The sequence below is a fragment of the Macrosteles quadrilineatus genome, unplaced genomic scaffold (genome assembly GCF_028750875.1).
Source record: "Macrosteles quadrilineatus isolate MER2022 unplaced genomic scaffold, UCM_ALF_1.0 Scaffold_3__2_contigs__length_128488019, whole genome shotgun sequence".
In the NCBI taxonomy this organism is placed as follows: Eukaryota; Metazoa; Arthropoda; class Insecta; order Hemiptera; family Cicadellidae; genus Macrosteles; species Macrosteles quadrilineatus.
Genome location: NW_026542596.1, coordinates 51948962 through 51976419, shown reverse-complemented (window position 1 = coordinate 51976419; position 27458 = coordinate 51948962). Strand labels below are relative to the sequence as shown.

Sequence of the window (27458 nt, the reverse complement as noted above, 5' to 3'; positions counted from 1 at the left end):
TTTATTTCACTGTTAGTTAATTTTAAGAAAAATTATAAAATTAATCTTACATTTTTTTAAATATAAAATTTAACTGTCATAACCAAACCAAACTAACCATATTTGCTGATAATGAAAAAATCGAATGAAGGTTTAATAACCGAAAAAAATTGTTCTGTTCATAAAATAAAATTTTAAATACCTCAAATTCTAACAAAAGATATACTGTAGTAATAAAACAGTAGTTGTTAAGAAGCAATCGCATTCTAAGCTAAATCTTTGACAAAAAGTCATTGCTATCGGTGGTCTGGTGGGGATCGAACCGGCTACCTTCAGTTCATCAGCGAGGATCGCTCTCACTTTATTACACCGTACACCTTCGAGGCCGATGGCTCATTACCGAATCGTTGAGGTAAGTTTAGTAGTGTTCCTTTAAGAGAAGAGAATTGATTGACAGCTGATGTCATCGAAGGCTCTTCTATACCTCCCTTGAGTAAATACCGCCCGCAATTATCTGTCTTTACTCTTTGTCTACTTTTCTTTATCTGTCATCTGTTCGAATCAAAATCAAAGCAAAGCATTGTTTTTGTTTTTCCTTTGTAGCAAGCTGTTTTGGAATTCGGAATCCAATTGAAATTTTAAATTGTGAATTGGTAAAATAATATAATATAACTGAACCGGTCCAACAAATAGTTGCTTTTTCTGTTGATTTAGGTCTATCTGTGAAAATATCAGTCCTACTAAAGGCTAAACTTAAGTTAGGCCTACCAGTTCAAATTTATTACTTCAGCTTAGCCTACTACCAGCTACTTACTTTTTCATCTAACTTATTTACTAGAACTAGGCATAGGCCCAAGTTTAGGCTAGAAACCTTAGTTCAATAGCATAGTGCTGAGTCCTAGGTCTACCAAACATTTAAATTAGTAAGACATTGATCCGTCTTATTTGTTGGCCTTTAACCTAAATCTCAATCTTGTTAACAATAAGAACCATGGCATCAACGCCATATGATCAGATTAAGTTATTATATGATCAAGAATTGTACTCGAACGTTGTTTCATTGGTAAGTACATTTTTAATGGAAGTAGGTGGCTGCACTTTAGTATATGGTTGTTACCTTTAGGTATACCCTTCATAGGCCTATACCCTTGTTACCTTCATACCCTTCATAGAACTAACCTAACTAAGATCTGTCCTACACTCTTCAAAATGAAATTTTTGATATAAGTTATCGATTATTTCATTCGATATATCAAGTTTGGTTAGTTAGGTTAGCCTAAATCAACCAAATGAAATACCGTAATATTTCGATATAGGCCTATCGATCAATGCCGATAGGCCTATTTATTCGAATGAGTGTAGAACAGATATTAAAGTGCAGCCCACTAAGTAAACAGTAGGCCTAATAACATTTAAAAAAAATTTTGTTTACCTTACCGCAGCTGATTTTTGGTGATATGTGGTTTCCATGGCAACACAAAATTGTTTGTTATTCGCTAAAATAAATTAGTAAATACGCAAATCAAGAAGCAAGATATTTATAAACATTATAATAGTAAGAAGAAACAAAAAGGGCGAAAAATAATAATAACTAAAGGCGCTGCCTAGCGGTGACAAAAGCGGCACTCGTAAGTCGGCCGCCGGGCCTGCAGCGGCCGTACGAGTAACGCTCGTAAGTCGGCGCCAATGGGTTAAGCATTAAACCCCATATTAAAATGAGATTTAGAACCCTATAAGTTACTCAGATTATATTCAATAGACTAAGTTATATTGATTAGCCTATTTCATTCGGTTAACTTAGTAAGGTTAGATTAACCTAATTTATGTTACCAAACTTCATATACTGGTATCGAATAAAATAATCGATATATCGATCAATATAGGCTTATTCATTCGAATGAGCGTAGGACAAATACTAAAGTGCAGCCACTTAGTGTATTCTAAGTTAGAATTGCGTAAGGAACCTAACCTCAAAATTGTGCTTGACCCTTTTTTGCAGAATGTTGATGGTGTATCCCGGGTACTTTGCCGCCTGCTTTTTCCCTCCATTTCACAACACTGAGGGCCGGCTAGCAGTTTTGTTTAACTTAGTGCGGTAATTATTCTGTATAGGCCTAGGTGCCTCCAAACGAATTTTTAATTTTGATATCTTACTTTATAGTTTTTTACCTCCTGAATCCAAATATAGGCTACCATTATTTTTCACAGCTGATGAATATTTCTAGAGGTATCGCCGTATTAATATACAACATTACAATAAACGAGGTAGGATGGATGACATTTACAAGTGGAATGAGGGTTAAGTAAACCAATCGGCTGATTGTTTTCAATCATGTCAAGCAAATGGAAGTGACAACTTTAATTAGCTAACTTAACTCTGATTCTACAATATGAAAATCACCTGATTAAGTTACACTTTTCACTTTCTAAGACCAATAAGTTAATAATGTATTATTGTTACCAGTATTTTATCCTTATTAATGGTTTATTGATTTATATTTCGCCGTTTAGAAATTACATAATAAAATGGTAGCTATCCTAACATAACCTAACCTAACCAAACCTCTAGAATGTGTAAGCAAACTCCTTGTTTTGATGTCAGAAAAGGCATGTCAGGGTGATAGGTCGTGCTTTTTGTGAATTGGTGACTGCATTAAGTTAAGTCCTTTGAAGGTACTTAGGTTAGAAATGAAATGAAATGCTTGAAATGAAATGAAATGCTTTATTTCCGTGAACATGACACATGTATGGAAAAAGTAAAAAAAAACAAAAACTAAGTAAGAGTACTAAAACATTGTAAAAATTACAAGAATTGTTTGTTCCTGCAACACTCCATGCATAGAAAATAAAATTAGTTTAAGTTAATAAAACAGATTAGGTAAGTTAAAGTTTAGGTTATAATGTAAAGTTGTTAGTTTATGTCACCTGCAGACTGTTTTTGTAAAATTAAAATCCAGAAAAAAAAACACTTCAAATTACTACGGTATTTCAAAAATGCAAGCATTTTTGAAAAAGCAAATGTTTTATTATTTTTCCATGTCAAAATTGATTATATTATACCCCCGCCGCAGCAAACCTGCAGACTTAGCGAATTTCTATTTGCCTGATTGGATTTAAACTAAAATGACTCCTTAAAAATATCACATTTATTCCCTATTTAAACAGAATTACTTTAATGAGTACTTAGGTTTGCTGCAACAGGGAGGGTAAACAAGTTTTTTTTAATGTAAAATGTTAAAAGGTACTGTGGTTTAGTAAGAAATTAATGTATTTTCCAAATTTGATTAAAATATTTTCATAAACAAGCAAACTACAACAGTTGACTTATGCTCCATAAGAATAACATGGGAATTTTAAAATTACATTTTTTTTGAATTTTACATTTACATTTTTTTTTAATTTTCTCCGTAACAATTAGGCGCATAATAACAGTTCAATATACTAAATTATTTGTTTTTTAAGCTGTTTTGTCACCAATTCACTGTTTTTTTACTGTTTTTGTTTGTTTTGTCACCAATTCACATACAGCACGACCTACCACCCTTAACATGCCTAAATTAGAACTACATGTAATTAGTCCACCAGTCCATCTATATCTCCACAATGTAACAAAATTTCTATTATAGAGAACATTAAGTTATTTGACTACAGAATCACTTAAAATGTTATCCATCCTATCTTGTTTATTGTAATGTCGAGTATGTTTTTACGGCGATATCTTGGGAAATATTCAGCAGCGGTGAAAAATAATGGTATATTTGGATTCAGGAGGTAAAAAACTATAAAGTAAGATATCAAAATTAAAAATGTGTTTGGAGTCACCTATACGTAATAAATACCCTTAGTGCTGCTAAAGCCGGGTTTACACTAGTTAGCCTATGTAGCAAAACTTGCTATATAGCAGATTTGTGTAACATCTAACAATATTATACTAGGGTTGCTTTCAGAGAGGTGAAAGCCAGTTGAGCGGAACAAACGTGATTTGATATTTGTAAGTAACTAAATGTAAAAAAAATCAATAGATGCTGGTTTTATTGATTAAAATTATAATAATTCAGATTTGTTTTTACTACATCTTGTTATTCAGATACCTCTTCCAAAAGTGCATTATGGTAGTTTTGGCCAGGAAAATATTATCAGTTTATTTGGTGCAACACAAATAAACAACTCGATCACCTAGGCCTACCTATAACCTACACTTTACCTCCCTAATCTTACCTTATTTCAAAACACTTAATGAAGTCACGAATACTCATAAACCCCGACCTACCTTCCCCACATGCCTAAATTAGATAAGTGTAATAACTTACTGCACCGTCGATGTAATTCAACATAATATAACCTGTGATGTATTATCGGATTAAATATCGATTTCGATTCGGTTCAAAATATCGCTTATTAAATCCTGATTTCTAACATTGGCTGTTTCTAATCAGCTGGCAGCACAAATAGGTTCCCAAGAAAGTAGTCACTGGTCCGTATCCCTCCGCTCCTTGCATTGAGAAAGTAGTTCCGTATATTTTCTCGATTTTCAGTGAATTCCGTGCCTTAAAAAAATGTTTTAACGGCATTTTCTTGTTTATTGAAATCATAGGAATGGTTTAAAAACGTCTAAAAGAAAAGTCTATAAAGTTCAGAAATACCTTATGGTTCTCTTGTTTACATTTTTCTTGTAAACAAAAAACTGTCATATGGCTACTTTAGTCCCATAAGCCTAATGTTAAAATTTGGAAATTTTAAGTTCGTTTTAAATTGCATTAGCATTATCTAATTGAAATTTGTTTGTTTATTAACCATCTCACTATTAGTCTAAATAATCTTGTTAAGTTTAGCTGAAATGTGTTCTGCCGTTATTGAGTGATGTTGCTTTATTTGTTGCATTGAAGTGGATCCCAAAGAGCTACGCTCGCTTCGCTCGCTCCGCTCAATAACATATGCTAGAAGTAGAAATAGTATTTTTTCAAAAGTGTTATATAGCACTGCCATATGTAGCAGATCCTGCTAAATATAGCAAAAATTTTGCTATACATCGGGAGTCGGTAAAGATCAAAAGAAATACGTGCTACATCTAACATTGCTACCTATATGTAGCAATGTTACCTATACAAATATTTTTCATCCAGCATCTGCTATACAGGGTGATTGATATAAGTGTGCCAGCCGTTTTATTCGAAAACTATAAGAGATATCAAAAAAAGTTAAATGGTAAGTGCCTTGGATTTTTTATTAAAAAATTTTTAGTCAAGTCAAAAAAATTATTTTAGCCGCCATTTTTCCAATACGGCCGCCAACTTTGATTTTTCTTATGGGACACCCTGTATTTTATGATGTGTTCTGGTAGAAAATGTAATTTTAAGACGATTTTATTCTTGTAATTTTTTTCATAAACCTAACCGTTTCAAAGATAATAATGGTTTAAGTTGTGAAATTTTGAATGGTTTTCAAATAAAACAGCTAACATGCTTGCTTAGGCCTTTATCGAAACTCTTTCTCATGCAGAAATTTCAAAACTTTAACCATTATTATCTTTGAAACGGTTAGGTTTATGAAAAAAATCACATTCTTAAAATTACATTTTCTACCAGAATACATAATAAAATACAGGGTGTTCCATAAGAAAAATCAAAGTTGGTGGCCATATTGGAAAAATGGTGGCTAAAATAATTTTGTCGACTTTACTACAATTTTTAAAATAAAAAGTTCAAGGCGAAAAGTTAAATGGTGGCCATTTAGAAAAATTTCGAAATCACCCCAAAATGCAGAATAAAAAATAAAGGGAAGTCCCCCATAACAAGTTGTTTGTCGGATTTAAAATTAAAAAGTTAGCTATTGGAAAACTTTAGGCTGGACACCCGGTATATGCAGCATTTAGTGTCATCAGTTAACAGTTGTAATGGTTGTAGCCTCCTGGGGACGTTTTTGCTGGTTTTTGCTCAGCGATCTTTGTTTACAACGGAAGGACTGGAAAGTGACAGTGTGGGGGATCAGGATGCTATTATAAACTTAATTGAACTGTTCTGTGGACAACCGGTGTTGTGTTGTGGTCATACGTAAAACGTTTTTGAAGCTACCGTCGCCTTATTTCGCGTTTTAATTATGGATCGTCAGAGTGATCGTCATCATTAAGGTTGCTTCCTAAATCTGTTACATTGTACTTAATTTCTCGAAGCAAGAAGCGGTCAAACCTAAAACCTTCGCTTCCGCCTCTGACTTTCTAAGATCACCGTGATAGCTGCTGCGAGCAATAGGTCTCTTCGGTGCGACATTTTCGATACGGAATGCGAATGAGGTTGTGCTACATAGCATATAGCACGAGAACCGTAATTGTCTGTAACTTTTTTGTATAGGCTAGCAAAAGTTATATATAGCAATGTTATATAGCAAAAGTTATATAAAAATGTTATAGCAAAAGTTATATAGCAGGTTTTGCTACATAGTGTAAACCCAGCTTAACTTATCTGTTGGGTTTCTGTAAGTTAAAACTAAGTACATCTGAAACAGCTGGAACACAGTAAGTTAAATGCCAAATTGAAATTAACCTATATAAAACGTTTTCACAAACTTAACTTATCCATGCAGTGGATTAACTGTTCCCGCCATGGGCCGTGGCCGGCCATGGCGCAACCTCAGTGAATATGTTAAGTTGATTCACAACAATGAATCGGGCAATGATAGGATGGACTAAGAAGCTTTAAGTAAGTTAATTGTACACAATAACTTGAGTAATTTTTGTAAGATTTTAATGAAATTTGGTTTTAAAGAAGGTGTTAAGCAAGATAAACTTTAATGAGTTTGCGAACCAGCATGATCAGACCATGGGAACGGGGTCTTATGGGGGTTTTATGGGGTATAAATTGGTTTTTCTCATTTTTGACCCTCAAAACGATTTCTCCCTAATTAGACTTTCTTAAAGAGCTTAAAAAAAACAAAAAAAAACAAATAACTAAGCAGCAACAAAGAACTGTTTTACGCAAGGAGAACTGTCAAAGAAGGATTGCTTACAGTTATGTTTATGTTTTTAATGTGATGAATAATTTGTGATTTTTGTGAATTTGTAATATTTTCTTTTTCTTTATTGTTTAGGTGAAGTGGTAGAACATTTTGGCTATATGTGTAATAGCATTAGTATACCGTCAATTTAAAGAAGCAAATTTGATCAAACTTTGACCACCCCCTTTGCAAACGCAAAGCTTGAGTGCAACTGCTACAAGCATTTTAAGCTTATATGCCAACCCCGTACAAAGGATGGGTACTCTGCTAGTATTGAATAAAGAGTAAAGACTATTTGAATCTTGAATGATGTTCAATCATGTTTCGATGGCTAAAGCTTTAATACAACCTTACGACTTCTTCACAAGTTGATATGATCACTGGTATCAAAAGTGGATTAGCCTACTTAGTTATATATTGAAACAACTGAAATTAAGTTACGGTACTGATACTTTTGGTTACACAAGTATTCTTTTAAATACGATTGAGTCGGATGTCAAAGATTCACCCTTAACTTAACCATCAAATAGCAATAATTTACTTTTTCTTAATAAAATAGCTAGGTAGCGTATGCACAGTTAAAATGAGATAGGTACTAAGTTGTGTTAGGGTAGCCTATATTGCTTTACAATTTCATCCATTTCTAAAGTCTTTGCATGTTCTTCAATTCCCATGGAGAAATTAGAAAGTTTTTACAGGAAAGTCTATACAGCCCCGCTATTATTCAGAGAGCTATCCAAAATATTAAAAAATAAATTTCCTGTTTCAGGCCAATCTTGTTTTGACTGTGAGTGATTATGGCAATGACATACTCAATCCATCAGCAAAGTTCCAAACCTACGTTCATTATGGTGACTCACTTTTACAGGTAAATTGATCTTCTTTACTAGTGTATTTGTTAAGTACAGGGATGTCATGGTGCTGAAACTCACCGAACGGCGTACTGGCACTGGTTTTGGACGGTAGTGGAAATATAATTGTAAATAAAGACATACTTTTCCGTTCAGACAAAAAAATGTTGTGCAAAAAACAACTAAAAATAATTTTATATAGGCTATCGTATGTAATAAAAATTTAGTTACCATGGACCTAAAGCCGGTTCCAGACATGCGCCATTTGCAAAGCACGAAATATTTGACGTTTGGCGATCTAGTTGTCTTGCAATTCGCCAATTAATGAGTAGGCTAGACTCTACACACATGTGTTGTTTTCCGAGCAACTGTTAGTTTTTAGAATAGCAAAAATATTCGTTCACTTTGATGTGTGCAAAAATACCAACAATGAACGGGAAAACACAAGCATGAGCATTTGCTGCTTGCTGCTTGCCAAATAGACAAACGCCTAGCCACACTACTCGCGATTCGGCGAGTCGCTGTTTGGCACTTGGCGAAAACGCATGCCTGGAGCCGGCTTAAGAATGAATAGAACATAAATGATGCCAAAACCTGGCAAACTACACAACTTCATCATGGTCGCCATTCTACGCAAAGACAAGATTACACAAGAACACGTGCCAAACCCAAATAATGAAACAATCTGAAGAAGACAAAAATCCATTTCTTTAATTTATTTAGGAAAGGTTTAGAGAAAAATGGTTTAACACGTTCGCTGCTGACCGCTAGATGCCGGGACGGCGCCAGGAGCTGAACTAACGCTGGCCGCTGCGTAACTTTGCCGCCGATACAGAATTACAGTAAAAACAATAGTAGGTAGCTATACTGGAGGGATGTTCTGCAATAAATCTGGCTTTGGACATAGTACTAAGTGATTCTGATAGATAGCAGCACTACCTAGGTTGCAGTCGATAAAGTAGTGTCGCTATCTAGCAGGAAAGAGGTGGGACAAAGCCCTGTTCTATCGACCCTGGTGGTGATTTTGGGAAACTATATTTTTTATTGTCAGAAAAGTACGTCCCCATGAGCTGAAAGGAAATATAGGACGCTCGTGACGAGCTGGCTGATCCATGGAAACGTTAAACAACAATGAACGGTGACGTTCCGGAACGTTCCTAGCTCCTGGCGCCGTGGCACGGCTTCTGGTAAGAAACAACATTTATGTTGTAAACACTAAATAACTGTTTTCAACATCAAAATGTTTCTTTTTCCAAAGTAGTGTTTCTTGGTTTTTAGGAACATTAGTCTTAACACTTGTTCCTAACTCCGGTGTATACACGGCTTTAGGGCAGCCTAATAGTGGGCAAAACAACATTTGCTAAAGGCCTACTTACCAATTACTGAGCAGTCAGTGTTTCTGCCTTTTAATTGATGTTATAATTAAAACATTGTTCAAATTGCAAGTGTATGGATATTACTAATTTGCAACGGCCTCCCAAAGTTTTTGTTGCATGAATGGGACTCAAAAAAGTGTATGCTATTAAGATTCATGAAGTTGCTGTCTAGTCTACATTAGCTAACAACCTAAGTTCAGGAAAAGCATTGCTTAAAGACATCAAAATGTGTATGCAACAAGCAAATGTATGTACATGAGCAAAAGAAATGTATCACATTAAGCAAACTTGCTTTCACACTAATATGTACTTAATGGTTTCACTGCTATCGAGTTTGAACAAGACTAGACTTGTTTAAGTTCTCTAAAATAAATGCTCCATGTTAAAAATTTAATTCTAGCTAATTTAAAACTGAATACTGTACATTAGCTTTATTATTTATTTCTAATATTTAATTTCAGCTGGGACGGTATGCACAAGCTGTTGCCGTTTATAAGCAGGCTCTACAGTTCAAGAAGTCCATGCTCAAGTCAAAGAATGTGACTAAGCCTAATGAAACAATCGTAAAAGATTTGATGCCAGATACTGGTAGGTAATTGTAATTTTGTTGTAAATTTAACCCTAAATCGTGACTAATGCTACTGTTTGCTAAAGCAGGCCTAAATAAGACCTATTATGGGACATCTACCTCATTTTCTTACAACATTACCCCCCCATGGTAAAAATTCAGTCATGAATAATATCTGCTGCCATTAAAGCTTTATAGTGATTTAGTCAATCAAGTGTCTAAATGATATTAGGCAACCAATAAAGTCATACTGTCTAATCTTTCTTCTGAATAAAAATTTGATTGATCGATCGATTGATTGATTAGTCAAAGTTTTTTCCACTCCAGGCAAATAAAATAAAATAAAATATCCTTTTTTATTCTTGTTTGCATAGTGACACCTAGAAATCTTTTGGTAAAAGGCCTACTTGTCTATGAATTGGCAGCTAATGATCAATTATAGATTCAAGATGCTTTATTGTCATAAAACACAAAGCAGTGCATGTACAAGCGTCAAGATTAGAATACAACACATGACTTACAATTCTCTCTTGATTATGTACACTCAATGATACAAATATCATATTACAACATAAGTATAAATGTGGCAAAAGCATTCACCAATGAGTATATTTTTATTAATTTTGTCTTTAAACTTAGAATAGAATGTGGCAGTTTCAATACTGTTGGCAATAAATTGTAAAATTTAATAGAACTATATAACCTCTTCACAACAGGCCTATTGTTATATGTGGTGTCTTGTATTAACACAATCTTTTATTAAAATAAGATCAATTGAATGAAGATCTGAAATCAATGTGGTTATAATTCATTAACTTAATTAAATTTAAATTTCTTAGTTATGAAGGTTATTTATTTTTTAATGCTATGGGGTATTCAGAGACTATACCAATAATGATAAAGTTATAAGACCATCTTAATTTTCTAAGCAATAAAAAAATCTTTGATAGCCTAGTTGTTAGCTTCTCAAACTTTGATGCAGAGGGATGGGTTCGAATCCCAGGGTACAGCCACAAAAGTTTGAGATGGTTAGAACACTTTCCTTAATAGCGTTTTGTTACTTTTATACAAAATCCTACTAGTGCAGTTATAAAAAATAAATGTTTTGTCGATTGTCTGTAACTGGTGTTTGTGATTAACAGATATCAAGTACCAGATCCACCAGTGTCTGGTCAAGATGAATCGCAATGATGAGGCTATGGAGGTACTACAAAGTATCCCAGTCAAGCAGAGAACTGCCAAGATCAACTTTGCCTTGGCCAAGCTGTTGCAGTGTCGTGGCATGGAGCGGTCCGCTGTCTCTGCGTACAAAGAAGTCCTCAGAGTAAGTCCCACATCTTCTATATGAAGCTGGTAAACAAGTTTCTCAGCAAGAAATGTGAAAGTAGTCATAAATATTTAACACTTTTTGCTCTGTAACTTGAGTTTGATTTTCTGAATCGTGTGACGGTCACCTGAGATTTATCCTGAATATTAACGAACACAGTATGGCAAATTTTAACCATTATTACTGCCATTGGCAATTAGGCTAGCTAAACATGATGCAACTCCACTAGCCAGACTTTTCTCTCAATTTAGTTGGGACTTCTAGTAGCCAGCATTATCTTGCAATATGTTTTGGTTGAGTGTCACTTAGACACTTAGGCTACAGAAACATGTTGCAGATCTACTAGCTAGTGTGACTTTCTTTTTACTATTAGCCACTTTCTTTAAAGTTGTAATATGTTATTTGATTTGAGTTTATAAGCCAATCATACAACTAGAAATAGCCTATTCTAATTTTGTGTTAAGAGTGTTCTGATGAAAGTTACAGTATTATCAAAGTTATTTACTCATCTGGTGTCTCGTGAACTTGATCGTGGATGCCGAAGAACCAGAGACACTCCCTCTGAATAAGTCCTCGTGACCTTGAACGTGGATGCCAATGAACATATTATTTCTTCACCAAAGAATTCCATCTACCCACGAAGAAATAGATTGATCGGCGAATTTATATCGGTCAAAGTCTATCTCGTACACTTAATCACGAGCCGGTTACATGTGGTCCATTATCGTCCACTCACGCCGACAGGAAACAATTGGTGACTCAGGTGTAGGCTACTCGAACCTCGAACTACAGTCACTTCGGTATTATACCAACATTTACTCCCAAGCCAATTACACGTGGTTCGATGTCATCCACATATGTCGATAAAAGACAGTTGATGACTCGTATGCACTCGAATTACAGTGTTTTACCAACATCACGTTGAGCTCCGTTGACCATCATCTACACACGTCCGTCCCACTCGAACTCCTCCGTGCTTCTCTCCTCTGACGGTGGACTGTATGCCCCTATGTCAGCGGAAGTGTTTTACTAGGACGCTCCTAGCGGTCAATCTCCAAACTTCTTGTAACTTCAATAATGATAAGGTAGATTGTATTGTGCTGTGCTCTACGCTTTAGTTTTGAAACCATTCTACCGTGTTGTATATTCTATCAAATCCGATTCCCACGGCAAATAGTTTTCTTAATTCAATTTAATTTGTATACATCGTTTCTTATTTTGTCAAATTTGCACCCATCACACTAGCATTATGATGAAATTCTGTTGGGTTTTGGTTGAGTGTCACTTAGGCTACAGAAACATGATGCACCTCAGCCAGCATTATCATGCAATTCTGTTGGATTTTGGTTGAGTGTCACCATGATGCAGCTCAGCCAGCATTATCATGCAATTAAGTCGGGTTTTGGTTGAGTGTCACTTAGGCTACAGAAACATGATGCACCTCAGCCAGCATTATCATGCAATTCTGTTGGGTTTTGGTTGAGTGTCACCATGATGCAGCTCAGCCAGCATTATCATGCAACTAAGTCGGGTTTTGGTTGAGTGTCACAAAGTTTTCAACACATCTATTACTGCATTATATTTGATGATTTGGTTGAGCACGGGATCTGTGGCTTGATTGTTCTTGTGACGGAAGGATTCAGCATTCCGTTCAGTATGACCGCCTAACCAAGAAGCGTGGGACAGTTGGATTAGAAGGGTGGGCTGGGTGCAAAATTGGGGATGGTTGCAAATATACGTTATCTTCCTCGGCCATAGTGGTCCTCAAGGTGTTGTCCCACATTTGAATAGGCCTATGTCTTATTCAAATTCTATTTTGTAATTACGTTAGCGAAGTACTTGGAATTCTTGTCAAATATGTACGTGGACAAGGGGTCTGGTTTAGCTGAATTCATTTCCCTTCCCTGTAGTCCTCGCAATAGAAAGTCAACTAGAAATCAATTCCAATCAAATATGTATAGCAAAGAAACTCTATTTTCAGTATCTTATCGTTTTGACGTTGAAAACTTAGATTGGAGAATCTCTAGTCACTCAAATATAGTTATAGTTACACCAGCCTACCTCTGTATTATTAATAAAAACTAATTTCTTTCAGGAGTGTCCACTAGCACTTGAGGCAGTAGAGGGGCTTCTCAGCTTGACTGTGTCAGGTGCAGAGGTAAATTCTCTAGTCATCGAGGCCAACCTCACCAACATGGATTGGTAATTATTTCTAGATTGACACACAATCCTGTTGTAGATTAAGACTGTCCACACACTGCAACAGTTGAGGCGATGTTTTTTGCTTAAAGGTATCTTAAGTAACAGAGAAAATTTACTTTTGTCATCAGTCGCTGACCGTCAGAGTGTTCTGCGCATTCATGAAGTAATTCTCTACCTAGATAGAATAATTTCAAAACTAAACCCTGTTTATGGTTTGGTATTAAACACAAGCAATCCCTTTTTGGAACAAGTATTCATTAAAGTCTTGTTTAAAACACTAAATCTGCTTGTACACAATGTTTTTTACATTGTAGATACCTCCGGTTTAACCCTCATAATTTTACAGGGTTTTATATTGATGCAAACCGACCCAAAACTCTAGTGCCTTGATTTGCCTTGCCTTCTGCCGTGTGTGCCCGCTTTGCAACAAGTTGAGTTACTATTGCCTTGACTGTTGCAGTGTGTGGCTGGCCTCACACTCGAACAGGCAAGGCGAGGCAAGTCTCATGCAGTGTGTGGTGCTCCGTAAGGGCCATACCTTCTCTGCTACTCAAAATGCCTCGTACTGACTGTTTCATTGGTAACCTTACTCGAGACCACAGACAGGCAACAATTCTGTTGATGTTTTGTCTGCTAGCTGTATGTGCGTTGCTTGTCCAGGGTGAACAACTGGATCAAAGCCCACGCTCACCTGTATAGCAAAGAGTTTTCTCAAGCCATCAATGTGTTGAGACAACTAGACGAGAGAACGCCTCTGAGAGGCAACCACTCTCTCTTGGTGTCCCTAGGAGAAGCTTACTACTACATCGGTGACAACACCAAGGCTTGCAATGTTCTGTTAAGGGTATGTACCTTACTGTTATACTTGTGCAATTTTACGATTAGCAGCATAGTTTCATTTAAGAACGTTTATTGCAGCTTCTTGTTCTTGGCTGTCAGTTCTGTGTAATAATTTGTATAAGAACTCATTGTGCAGCGCCTGAACTTTTTAGTTAGAATATTGTTTAAGGTACATACCTTCACAGACCACAGTTCAATAGAATATGGTCAAACTCACTACATGTTTCGCCTATACATAGGCATTGTCAAGCGATTTTCAAGAATGTTTCATCTCATCCATTGTAGACTAGTGAAGAACATTCATAGAAATACACATGTAAGACGACACATAGTATGATAACACATTAAACAATTGGTCAGCTGCATTAAACTTTTGAGTCAGCTTCCGTACCTCCACCGGTTAATAGTAGGCCTACTAATTGTTTAATGTTAAGGGTGTAGCATAGAGCACAAGGGCCTAGATTTTTTAGGATTTTTTGAGAGGATAGCAGGCTTACCTGAATGGGAAAGAGTCCAAACTGGCACAGGAAACACAAAACATAACTTTACACTATATACACAACATTAGAATATTTCACTGTCACTGACAGCATTTTCAACTAAGGAAGAGAGAGTTTTTTTGTTGTGTATATAGTGTAAAGTTATGTTTTGTGTTTCCTGTGCCAGTTTGGACTCTTTCCCATTCAGGTAAGCCTGCTATCCTCTCAAAAAATCCTAATTGTTTAATGTTTTATCGTGCAATGTGTCGTCTTACACTTGTATTTCTATAAATGTTAGAGACAAGTCTACAATGGATGAAACGTTCTTGAAGGATAACTTGACAATGCCTATGTATGTACCATACTCTATTTAACCGTACTCTATGAACTGTGTGATTAATGGTATAAATAATAGAATAAAATATACTTAAGAATAGTTGCACAGATAATTTTCTAAAAGAGTATCGACCCCTAACACTCTAATCCTCAGTCACTTTATATTTTTTCTATTTATCTTCACTAGAATGTGAATCTTGAATAGCTGTTACAAAAGGCCAGCTGAACAAGATTGTTTTTCACTCTAAAGTTGATTGGTCATCATTCTTAAAATTTTTCAAGGAATAGTTTCCCAATGGACTTATCTCATCTGGGGAAGTAGTGTACTTGATCATTTTGATAGTGGGTTTGGTAGGTGTAATTTGCAGATAAATTATAATTTATGTGTTAAGTGCTGCCAGTCTTTTAATAAGTGCTTCTAGCCAGTATTGTAATATTATCTAGTTGGCATTGATTAAATAGGACTAGACTGCTATAGGTCGGCTGGTTAGAAAGCGACCTGTGCGAAATTTTAAGCACATGTAGGGGAGGTAACGGCGAGGGAGGGTATGTTCCTCCTCTCTGCGTATTTGTTTACATTTTGATCAGCTGTATAATTTAATTGCTGTTAATATTTTAGTTGCAATTTAAGGGGGCGTGTGTTCGGGAAGGGTGGGATGGCAGCGGAGTGGGGGAAGAGCCATAGTCTGTCTCACTCCCACAGCTCGGTATCTCTCTCTCGCACCAATTCTACGAGGAGGTCGTTTTCTAAGCGGCTGAATTTATTGTAAGGTACCAAATTTTAAAGGGGGGTAAAACGTACTGCCAATCAACAAACACCATAACTTACCCGATTTTTATCCACAACAACTTACTCCTAGGCCTATGTGTTGGCCATAGCTTGGGCTATGGGCAAAAGAACGTAGGCCTACTTTTAATAACAGTGAAGTATACAAAATCACCCACAACTGCATATTTATCAGTAATAGTACTCCATTTAAGCAAACAAAGTTAAACCGACCGATTTTACAAGTATTTATCTCCGACAACGACGACCTAACCTCAAATTGGTGTTTGTTGACCAACGACAGACGATAACTAGACCGGCTCAACAGGTGAATTCCGATCAGCTGTTGTCTATTAGTATCTAAGTTTGCCGCTTGAGTGCATAAGCCTCGAGCGGACTGAATTGAAGGATTTACTTCCAAGACGAGACATTTGTTCGTCAACTGCCGAAAAGTCAACTACGTCTCGAGCGCTTACGATACGTCTACCCGGTAATCGGAAGGTTAGATATATTAGTCAATCTTACATTCACGTTTAACGATAATCTTTTCCTTTTAATCTACGTATTTTCGTTCCAAAATTAGATCTTAAACTAGTGGCTTATAGGGGCAATAGCCCCTATATATATTCTAGTAATTACTTTGTACAAATTACTCCTCTCGTGGGTTACCCTGCCTTTAATTATTGTTTAACATTTTTGTTTATTATAATAAGTATAATAGTTATTATATAACTGCATAATGCAGATGTCTGCTCTGTTTAAAATACAAATTCAAAAGGACTGTTCATTACTGTTCATGTTTATAATACAAACTTTCTGATCATAATACAACTAAGGGACATTTTCAATAACGATCTTCATTACTATTAATTAAATATAATACTGTATACATTTCTTTGAATATAGACAAATTCACTTAGATAAAACACATAGAGATAATGTCATCCTCCAAATTGTAAAATGCCAATTCTATAACAAAATCTCTCTGCAAACAACATTTGTTGTATGGTATTTATTTTGGTCCATTCCTTGGTCTTTATTTGGTTATAGTACTATTTTAACATCATCTGGCCGCTTTCCCCGGCTAAAAGCAACATAAAGTAGACCATGGGTAAACACTGGTTTTTTTTCTCAAATAAATGCCAACTTTTGTTAAGGTTTTTCCTTGCGCTTTAGCAAAAGCTAATCGCAATGGGAATTGAATCCTTGTTTGGTTTAAACGGCATATTAGGACCTGTAGATATTAGTTTTATTATTGGCATGAAAAATATGTTCCCTTTGCCTACTCCAGTAATTACTTCTAACTTTACACTTTTTCAGACATACCTAGCACAACTAATCATACTCAATTAACTAATCCAGATACATATTACAGTACACATTACCATATGCTTTAAATATAGATAAACCACATGTTTTCAAGTAAACAAAGCAAACATGACCTAGATTCCCATGCTATTTAAACGTGAATTATTTTATCCAGTAACAACCTTTTGGTGCATAATTAAGAAAAATTAATAATTTTCCCCAAAATGTCATGCCTAGACCTTTAAAATGAGACCTCTCCCAGCTTTCTACGGTCTCCCGTTAGCTCACAATTTCATTGTAAAATTTTTGGCTTACAGAATTAGATATATAGATAACTAAATTTAATCACTTTGAATCCACCGACTTTAGTTTAGACCCGCCAGTTCCTGCCGGTCAGTGACTAGTGGTAGCTATAGTTAAGTTTAATTGTTAGGCACGAAATTTCTATTAACCTGTCTGTCCGACAAATAAATATTACGTAGCTTTTTTGTTCAAGTAATTAATTCACCGTTTTAATACCCCGAGACTTGTCGTCTGAGTTCTAAACCCCGTCTTTGGCGGGAGAGAAAACCTAGTCTTGGGAGTTATTATTTCATGATTGAGCGTAGGTTTAATGTGACGAATTCGTATGAATGACAACTTTTGACCTCCTTTGACACCTGAAGAAAGCCCCCTGAGGGCTGAAACTGCAGTAGTGTAAACTACTCCAAGGATGACCTGACAGTTAATGTATTTCAACCATTTTTAATTAACATTATTATTGTAAAAAAGTATATTTTAAAGCCACACTCTCAAGTGCTTACACTCTTAGAAAGTTTGAAATTACATATTTATCTTTACGACTGCATGAAACAACCAGCGGAATGTAGATGAAGTGTTTCTAAGAAAACTATAATTGACTTTATATTTTTCCTGTTTAGGCTCATAACGCTAACCCAACCATCACTCGAGGATTAGACGTGTTGGCATCTCTGCTAGTCGGTGAACACAGGTAAACTATTCTACAAACTATTTTGTACATATTGTCACAAGTTCTAGACATCAAACTCAAGTAAAATACAGTATATCAATTCAATTTTTCTTTGTCACCATGAGACAATTTTGGAATTTTGTCAATGTGTTGTGCAGACTACCAGAGTTGGAACGTCTGATGCCGACCTATGACCCCAACCTAGACGTGAGTCATGAGGTCTACACTGCTATTGGATATCTTATGTATGCCAACAACAACCCTTCCAGAGCTGCGTACCTGGCTCACAAGGTAACAGTCTTAATTTCTCTAGTAAAATTGCTACATTTAAAAATTCAATTTATTTATTTACAGCATATACTAGTTTACAGTAACTACTCAATTTGGTACAATCATTTTTTAAATCACGGTTCATTACAATATTGCAGGGCAAACATATTTTAAAGCCTATTTAACATATTTAAACATATTTTTTTTTATTAAGCCTGAAACCCATAGATTAGAGAAATTTCATTTATCTCCCCAATATATAGGCCCACAAGTTTACAATAAGTTACCACTCCGCATAAAAAATATTGATAGTAAAACACAGTTCAGATCCACCCTGAAGACCTGGTTAAAAACAAAAAAATTTTTTTCTATAGAATGTTATTTAAATAGGGACGTTAAGTTAGATTAATAATTTAGTAAGACATTTTTGTTATTTCTTAGTTTTGGTATATCCTGTATATGACTTTATGTCCTGTCAAAAAATGATGTAATGACATGTAGTAAATAAATAAATAAATAAATAAATAAAACAATTTTCTTGAGAAATTTAACACTGTTGAAATTGTATGGTCAATACACCTGTGTCCTACTGATCCGAATGTCCAGATAGTTCAAAGCACCTTCTGGGGGGCAAAAGCTTACTGTACCAAATTGAGAAAACATTTCTATGTGTTCTGAAATGCTGACCAGAGTGTGCAGATGACAGGGAATTGGATGTCAATTTTGATAACTGCAAACAGTCCATTAATTGTGATTGTCTGTGAATTTATATGAAACCGAAAAATTTTGAATATTTGCCTTTGGCCAAGCATCCCATTCATTAACTGAGAATCCTTTGGTTCTCTTTTGGGGTTGTTGTAAAAGTAAGAAAGAATCTGATAGAATAGATCTCAGGTGTTGCTGTGATCGCGATCACAGTGTCACCGTGATTGTTGCCGTGATCGCGGGAGATGATCATGGGTGTTTCTGCTTTTGGGGGAACAATATGGCCATTTACAGTGATAAAAATAAAAGGTTTCTCCTCATGAAATTTTACTGCATTTCCAGCTAATCTGAACAATCCACTCAATATAGCAATCTGAACAGTATCCCATCTAGTTTAGATTAAGGAGACTTTGGTGTAATTCCAATTAATATTTCAGGAATTGCTAGTTTAAAGAGACTATGACTATGAGCTGTTAAAAATGTTAAGGCGTGTAAGTTTAGATCAACCAAATCTGTTTTGTTTGCAATTTATGTAGTCCAAGTATAGTAGGCTTATCACTATAAGTACTTCTTGTAGTACATTTTAAAACAGTGGCTGAGATATGCTGAAATTGTAATTTATAGTATTTCATGTTTATTGTTACTGCAACAAAAATTGCAAGGCACCTTGAGATCAAAAGGTGTTGTAGATGTCATTTGAGTTGTATACTTGGTGTTTGGGTTTCGTTGTTTGATTCTAACCATTTTGTGCAGGCTTGCCTTATGAAGCCACACAATGTGGAGGCGCTGATATTGAAAGGCAGAGTTTTGTACGATCTCAAGAAGTACCAGGATGCCGTGCTGCACTTCCGAGAAGCTCAGCAGGTCAGTAGCGATCTTTGGATCAAGGGTTGAACATTTATTAACTTAAGTAAGTTTCTATATACGACTATCTAATCTTTGGTTGGCCAACCTTCCTTCTAGATAGTAAAGTGCTGTGGAACCATACATTTTTCCCATATGATGTGACCGTAGGCTCATCAAGACATTGCCTTTTGCCACCCCTGCCTGTTTAGTGTTTGGTGTCTATACTAAGATGATCTGTGCCACACTTGACTGTAGAGTATGATTTTTTTTACACTGCATGCCAGACAGTTGGTCAATTCCTCAAACCTTCATACCTGTCTACCACTCAAGTCTTAGAGTGTGAACAGAGAGCTGTAACAGTGAAGTGTCGCTTTTTCTCATTTTTTAGTTCAGTAGTGCCATTTAAACTTTGTCAGTTAGTGTTATTTGTTATGATGGTTGGTGAAAGGTTAGTGGTTTGGGGGGACAAGCTTGAAGCCTTGAACAGTTTTGAAGAAGAGGAAATTATTTCGATTCGATGGTTTTCAACATAGGCCTATGTACAGCTTTTTTTCATATCATTTACCTTCTCACGTATCTGTCCTTGTCACGGCTGGTTCAAGTCAAATTGTTGAGACTACTGTATTTATGTTACATGTTTCCACCCCGAATACTAAAATAGTGTTTATCATGTGTGAGTGACCCGTAGAAGCCTTCTGGCTCTATTGTTAAATATCATTTTACTATCTTATTTTTGTCTTTACACTTTTTTTACAAACATTAAAACATAAATATTTTAAAGAAAATACTAATTTTTCTGTAAATAACTCCCACACTTGCATAATGTAATTTATTATTACTATTAACAAATAATGTTTTGTAAGTAGGCCTTTCATTGAAATTATGATTGATGGTACAAGACAATGTTTTGAATTTTTGCCTATTAATCAATTGAAAATATCACCGGTTCAAATATATAGCCTACAAAACACAAAATAATTATAAATAATATTTGTAATTATTTTGTGTTATAAATAACAATACTGTATCATGTTTGTTGATAGGCAGCCCAGTACCGCTATGAGCCGTACAAAGGTTTGGTGGACTGCTACGTAGCTCAACACCGGATAAGGGAAGCCGTCAGTTTTGCGAGCAACTGTTGCAAACAACTGAACAACACGCCTCGAGCTCTTACGGTATGACATGAAATAAAACACTTGGAATTGATGTATTCTTTATTCTTTTGAATGTAAGAATATTAATTCATTGTAATGATAAGATACACCTGAAATTCTGTGTCTAATATTTATTTTATGTTACTGTTATAATCAAGACTTCATTTAAATAATTTTAAAGCCTTTTACAGGTTTTCAGAATGTTTTAAATGTTTTTAAATCCAAAACTAACTGTGGACAATGTTATTATTTTTAACTTAGTTAGTACAGTAAGTACTTTATATAATTAATTTTCAAGTAGAAGGCCTTCTGTAAGAGAACAGTCTGGACCATAGTCGTGCTACTATTTAACCTTATGTTAGATAAAACCATAAATTGACCCAATGTCAAATGACATCTCGGTCCAGAATTGATCTCGCTAAGAATCAAACTAGCGACCTTCAAGCGACCTTCATATTCTAAGGCGAGCACTGTAACTGTTCCGCTATCCAGATTAAGTTTAATAATGTGACAGTCTTGTTTGAAGGTAACCGTACATGTTTTTTTCTGTTTTCTAGTTATACGCATCAGTTCTCATGAAGGACCCGGTGACACTAGTGAAGGCTAAGAGTTTACTGGAAAAGGCTCTTCAACAAGATGAAAGTCACTTACCCGCAGTTTACTTGTTGGTGCAGATACTAGAACAGGTTTGTATGATGGCAACAGTCTCAGAATTTTTTATAGCCTAGCAAAATTTTGTACACTATTTCAAGTTGAACATTCTATGCAGTCATATTGAATTCTTGAACATCTTCTATGGTCTTGGTGAAATCGTGAACATCTTTTGCAAGAACACCTTACACGGTTTGACTCAAGCGGTTTGATAGCTTATTATGTGTACTAAGTACATGATGAATTAGTTTGATTTTAAACATTTGTTTAATTGAAACCTGTTCAAGGTTTTAGACCAGTTTTCTCTTCTTCTTTTGATCCTTTAAATATATTATTATCTGAGCTTTTTTGAATTTTTTTCATAATTACTTAGGCTTAATTAGTAACATAAAATGAGGTTACTAACCTGTCGTCAGGTTCCTAACCTCATTTTATGTCAATAAATCAATCCTGGAGGCAAATTATGTATAAACTAATTAGTAAGTTAGTCCAACATTTTTCCTTACCATTTAGCTAATCTGTTTTCTAATCTGTGCTAACAATTTGAGGATTTTGTAGGAAGACAGTCTGGAAGCTGTGGTGGCCTTGTTGGAGAAGCAAGTGACAATAAATCCTACATCTAAACTACATCAAATGCTTGGTGACATATATGCCAGGATAAATGATGAACAGAAAGCATTTGAAAACTACCACATTTCGTTAAAGTGAGTGTTTTCTGACAAAATTAGGGGTGTGCGATGCATCGAAAATGCATCAAAATTCCGAGATTTGATTCAGTGGTGATCAAAAAACGATTTGATTCATGAGGAAGTCAGTATCCATATACGAAAAATGCCTGCAAAAATTCAACGCAATACCCGCAATACAGAGGCGTGTTGATGTTGCGTTTCTTTTCTGAAGGCGTTTTTATTTAATTAATTCTTTGCAGCAGTAAGAGACATGTTTTACTACTGTAATAGCCAAAACAAGTCACTCCAAAATCATTCTAAAATTAATACAGGTCTGAAAAATTGTTACTTGATACTTAACTAGTAATTTATGTTTTAGACTGATAAATTTTGTATTTTTTGTCTGATATGTATTCCTTGTAGTTTGTAGGTCTGATTCTAACCTCTCATTTTATCAATTTGAACCAATTGAAAGTTTCAGTATAAATCTTGTAAATGTTTTTATTTGTTTACACCAAAAATATCTTTATTTGTAAAATCAATACTAAAAAATAGGTAACATGCTTAACAATATGATTCTGCAAGTAACAATTATGAAATAGGCAAGTAAAGCAGCTCACTGACATTTCCAGCAATACAGGTTCTTCTAATACATGATTTAAAATAAATATTTTTTCACCTAAAATTCATGCATATGTATGAATAGGCCTCACCACATCGACAAAAAATGTCAGTACACAAATGTGGCAAATTTTAATTAGCCTATTTTATTTTGAAAACTGAGTTTATTATAATAACATTTTCCTTAGGGATGGTCAAGTCTCGAAATTTCGGGAAATTTTCGGGAAATTTTAAATCTCGTTACACGAGACGAGATTTCTTTTTGGCCGAGATTTTTATCAAGACGAGAATAAAAAAAAAAAAAAAAAAAAAATTATAAACGCCTGCAGAAAGTCAATGCAATACCCGCAATACAGGAGCGTGTTGTAGTTGCGTTTCCTTTGCGAAGGCGTTCTTATTGAATTAATTCTTCAAATGTAGGCCTATATATTACTTTAATTATTTTAATAACATTTGAGAAGTTTTGTTAAGTGTTTGTTAGGAGTGTGAGGAATGTTTTATTACCATAAAAAAAGTCAAAACCAGTAACTATTTTATAAAAATTAATATTTTATTTTATAATTTATTTTATTTTAGGATGAGTTGAACTCTATCCTAACTGATATCACTATGTTTCCTAATTGTAGGCATTTTTAATAAGTTAGGCGTGATTATTAAAAAAATGTTATGCTGATGTTTTTTAATAAAAGATTGTAAATAATCTTTCCTACTATCATTATTTTTGTATTTAAACAGTCATCTAACAATGTTACAAAATCTGGTAAAAATTCCGCACGTGCATTTCCCGTTGTGTATGAGAAGGGAAATCCCGTCTCAAAATTTTATGAGAAATAAAAAATCTCGTCTCGTCTCGTCTCAAACTAAAAATCCAATCTCGTCCATCCCTAATTTTCCTATTAGACAGAGTAACAAAACTTAAATAAACTTAAATTTATGATCTAAATAATAAGTTACTTAGATTAATAATGTTGTTGTCCATTTGAATGATTTTACATGGTCCTTTCAACACTTTAATGAATATTTATTTTTTTTTAATTTTGGTGGAAGATTATTTTTTTATTTGACAAACATTTTTTTATTAGTCCCTCTTGCACAATCATCATGCCAATTACTGACATAGAATTTAGATCATATTTGTTTTTTTAAATAATTTTCAAATTTTTTATAAATTTTTCTCTTTTTTTCATCTAAGTTACTTTACTCCATTGACAAGTATGAATAGAAAAATGCTGTATTGCTTTGAATCGAGTTGCATAGATTCAAATCGAAAACCTTTTGAATCGAATCGCTGCTTCGAATAGAAAGTTTTTTGCTGCTTCGCACACCCCTAGACAAAATATTAATGGTAACAATTGCAAGAGTTTCCTTCCCTATTGTATGGAATTGAGAAATTTTAAACTACTTAACCTTTATAATATTTCTTGATGGTTTACCAATTGTGTTTTGGTCGCTAAAAAGTATCCTTGCATGTTCACTGGTCTCGTAGAAAATATTTGTAATATCTTGAGCTTAGGAGAAAAGGATCTATTGTGTGTTACAAATAACCCTCCGAGTGTCACGTGTTTTGGCCTTAATGTCAGCCTATTTTTTGCTCATTTGCAAGGTTTTATTAAAACTGATCTGAGAAGCTTAAAAACAATGTTAATTATACTGTTCTATATACCATTTTGTTTGGAAAATCTTGGGCTTCAATATTATATTTAAAACTTAAGGAACATTTAAAAAAAAAAAAATTTTTAGGTAAAAAAAATATAATTTCCAGAATTTTCAAAAAAAAAAATAAGTTCGCGCTCAATGAAATTGTATAAATTATAGGCCTATAAATATTTGAAAATAGCCACTTTGTTCTAAATTTTATGAGGATTACAAATATATAATAATATAAGGAAGTAGATTTGCAAATAAATAAGTTATGGGCAAAAAACAGATTTCAGTACATAGCGTTTAGCTAAGAATGCATAGCCCAACCATAGCTAGGAATCTGGCTGATAATTTACATCAATATCACTACCTACTTCTTCAGGATCATCAACCAGCCCTTCAAAATCACTTAAATCTTCTTATAATGCACCACGTATATGACTACTTTTGATTTTTAACACTAAAACAATGATAAACATAATAAAACACATCAGTCATCGGTCCGAGGTTAACTAACCTGTTTACTAATATGCACGTCAGCTGTCTGCTACAATTACGATCGGCTCGGAGAACATACAGCGCTTAGAGACAGACCTTTAGAAAGCTTAGAATATAATGAAAAGAACGATACCTAACTCGATCCAGTTCAATCCGATTTTGTCAGTTATAGAGCCTTCGCCGTAAACAGTGTTCGTGAGTCGCTGCAGCGACGCATGACACTCGGAGGGTTAAAGGCAATAACATGGAAACGTGGATTCCCATTATTCTGAAGAATAACAATAGTAATTACACCAAGGCTTGATTCCATAACAACTTTTCTTGTTTGTTCGTGCTCAATGTTACACTTATATGTAAATTAGCAGAAGGGACTCAAACAGACACAAAGGGTTGTTCCCCAAACATACGATAATAATTAATTTTTCTAGGGATGGATGGGATTGAACTTGAGATGGTTAGATGGTCCGAGGGGTTTGAGATCACAAGAGATGTATTTGTCATGATCACGGTGAAATCACTGATGGATAGAAGTGTAGAACAAATCCTTTCCTGAGAAAATCCCATTCCCAACCAAAGTTCGGGTATTTATTTTCCCTTTAATTTCAAGACACCTTTATTCCTTAATTTTGTCAATCAGTTGTGAAATTTCACACAATCATATGAAAGCAGTTGCACAGATTCTTTTGGTAAAATCTCACAGGTTTAGTATAATTTGTAAATTTCATGTGTCTTTTTCTAATCCATTGGTATTTTTATTATTTTTTAAAGGTAATGTTTTTCGTTACAGTCTAGATGCCAACAACCGCAGGTCCATGGAAGGTATGCAGAGACTACACGCGTCTCCATCACTATCAGCCAATGACAGGTCGTACTACCATCACAACATGAGTGATGTTGAACCTGAGCCTAGCAATGACAACGTACCCGACTCAGACCTAGAAGCTAGCAGCGAGATATCCTTATGATATACTTGGGTAAATCATAGTTCTCCCCTTTTAGTTAAATTAGAGATGGTCATATTTAGACAAATTTTGTCAAAATTTACACTAGTATAATTCTAACTTAGTTTGCCGGACAACAGTAAAGTTTAAAATTTCACTGTTGTAGCGATCATCTTACATGCAAAGATTGCCTGTAAAATAAGATCTCCAGCAAGCTCCTGTCACTGCTGATCAATCTCTAGTTCAAAACCTATACCATCATGTTCTTTATCTCATTGTCTAGCTGGTACATTCCCACAGTAGAGAATGATGAGCTGGGTAGCTGAGTGTTTATAGTGCTCGCCTAGCAATCTAAAGGTCACTGGATCGATCATGAGAAAAGTCAGTAGCTTTAGATGGTTAGAAACTGAACCGAACATGTCCCTGATCATTGGGCTTTAAATAAATGATACTGGCTAATGATAAAGGTGCTCTTAGTCAGGAACAAAGCTTAACATATCCTCACACTCCATTTTACAATCATCCTCCAACCATGTTTGGGTTTAAATACAAACCTAGGTTGCATCACAATCTCAATTAATAATTGAATTTAATTCAATGATGACGTGAGAGATAACCAACACTACCAGTGTATGAATCACATTAATTTTCTAAGGTGTTAATACCACCTAGTCTATTGACATCAATATATCGTTGACAGATATGGATGGAGAAAAGTGTTTGGATGTGGAAAATGTGCATTAAGGGTGGATGAAGTTTGAAGGTGGTTTTAAATAATCAGCCTGATATTTACATTTATTTGCGTGGTGTAGGCCTGCTTTGGGCCGTTCATTAGTTTCGGTTGAAGCGATGACCAAAGTTGGGGAAATTTATTTTGCAGATCACAGTATGTCTCTAAGAATACCAAGGACAATGGTATATCCAAGTGGTAACATATCATTTAGGGAATCAGCACAAGCTCAGATTCCTCAACTTTCACTGGGTCAACACTGATGAACTGCTGTGTTGCAAATGTTTGGGGCCTTCTACAAACTCCCTTAGCCACTTGTTCTTATTTCCTCCCGCCATTTGTGTAATAACTTCTGTCAATTGGCAATGGATTTTGATTGGAGTTGACCCCCCTGCTACAGAAACCTTATCCATACTTGTAGGGGGAGCATGAAATTCTTGATTTGATCTTTGCTAAGCCACAAACATTTAATTTTTGCAGTTCATGCTATTTTGGTATATTGTTTTTTTTTTTTTTAGATTAAACATAGAATTTTTCTTTAGAGGCTTTATTTTGTTTCAGGGATCCACCGAAATGATCGACGGGAATGAGTCTGATGTGTTGATTTAAGCCCAAGTACGAACTTAGTAGCATGATCATTGTGTTTGTCATCAGTCGTCTCTTGTCTATTACATCACACAGCTTATCACAATAATTTTAATCTTTTCTATCATTGTTTTAAAATATACTATTTATTCATTA

General features: G+C 34.9%; 1 protein-coding gene across 1 annotated transcript; it reads left to right on the top strand.

Annotated features, from left to right (window-relative positions):
* Positions 1-556: 556 nt before the first annotated feature.
* On the top strand, positions 557-27458 carry LOC128990776 (anaphase-promoting complex subunit 7). Its single transcript, XM_054413353.1, has 14 exons — positions 557-1042; positions 7739-7837; positions 9658-9784; positions 10907-11088; positions 13187-13293; positions 13954-14137; positions 17943-18013; positions 18151-18283; positions 19721-19831; positions 20857-20988; positions 21525-21653; positions 22177-22322; positions 25834-26020; positions 27279-27458. Exons 1-13 carry the CDS (start codon positions 971-973, stop codon positions 26009-26011), a joined length of 1671 nt encoding a protein of 556 aa, XP_054269328.1. The 5' UTR covers positions 557-970; the 3' UTR covers positions 26012-26020; positions 27279-27458.

Bases quoted from the DNA above. Each gene is read 5' to 3' on its own strand.
- LOC128990776 (XM_054413353.1), top strand. From the start codon at position 971: ATGGCATCAACGCCATATGATCAGATTAAGTTATTATATGATCAAGAA. The intron at 21,654-22,176 runs GTTTGTATGATG...AGGATTTTGTAG, and splicing joins TGGTGCAGATACTAGAACAG to GAAGACAGTCTGGAAGCTGT. The intron at 22,323-25,833 runs GTGAGTGTTTTC...TTTTCGTTACAG, and splicing joins AACTACCACATTTCGTTAAA to TCTAGATGCCAACAACCGCA.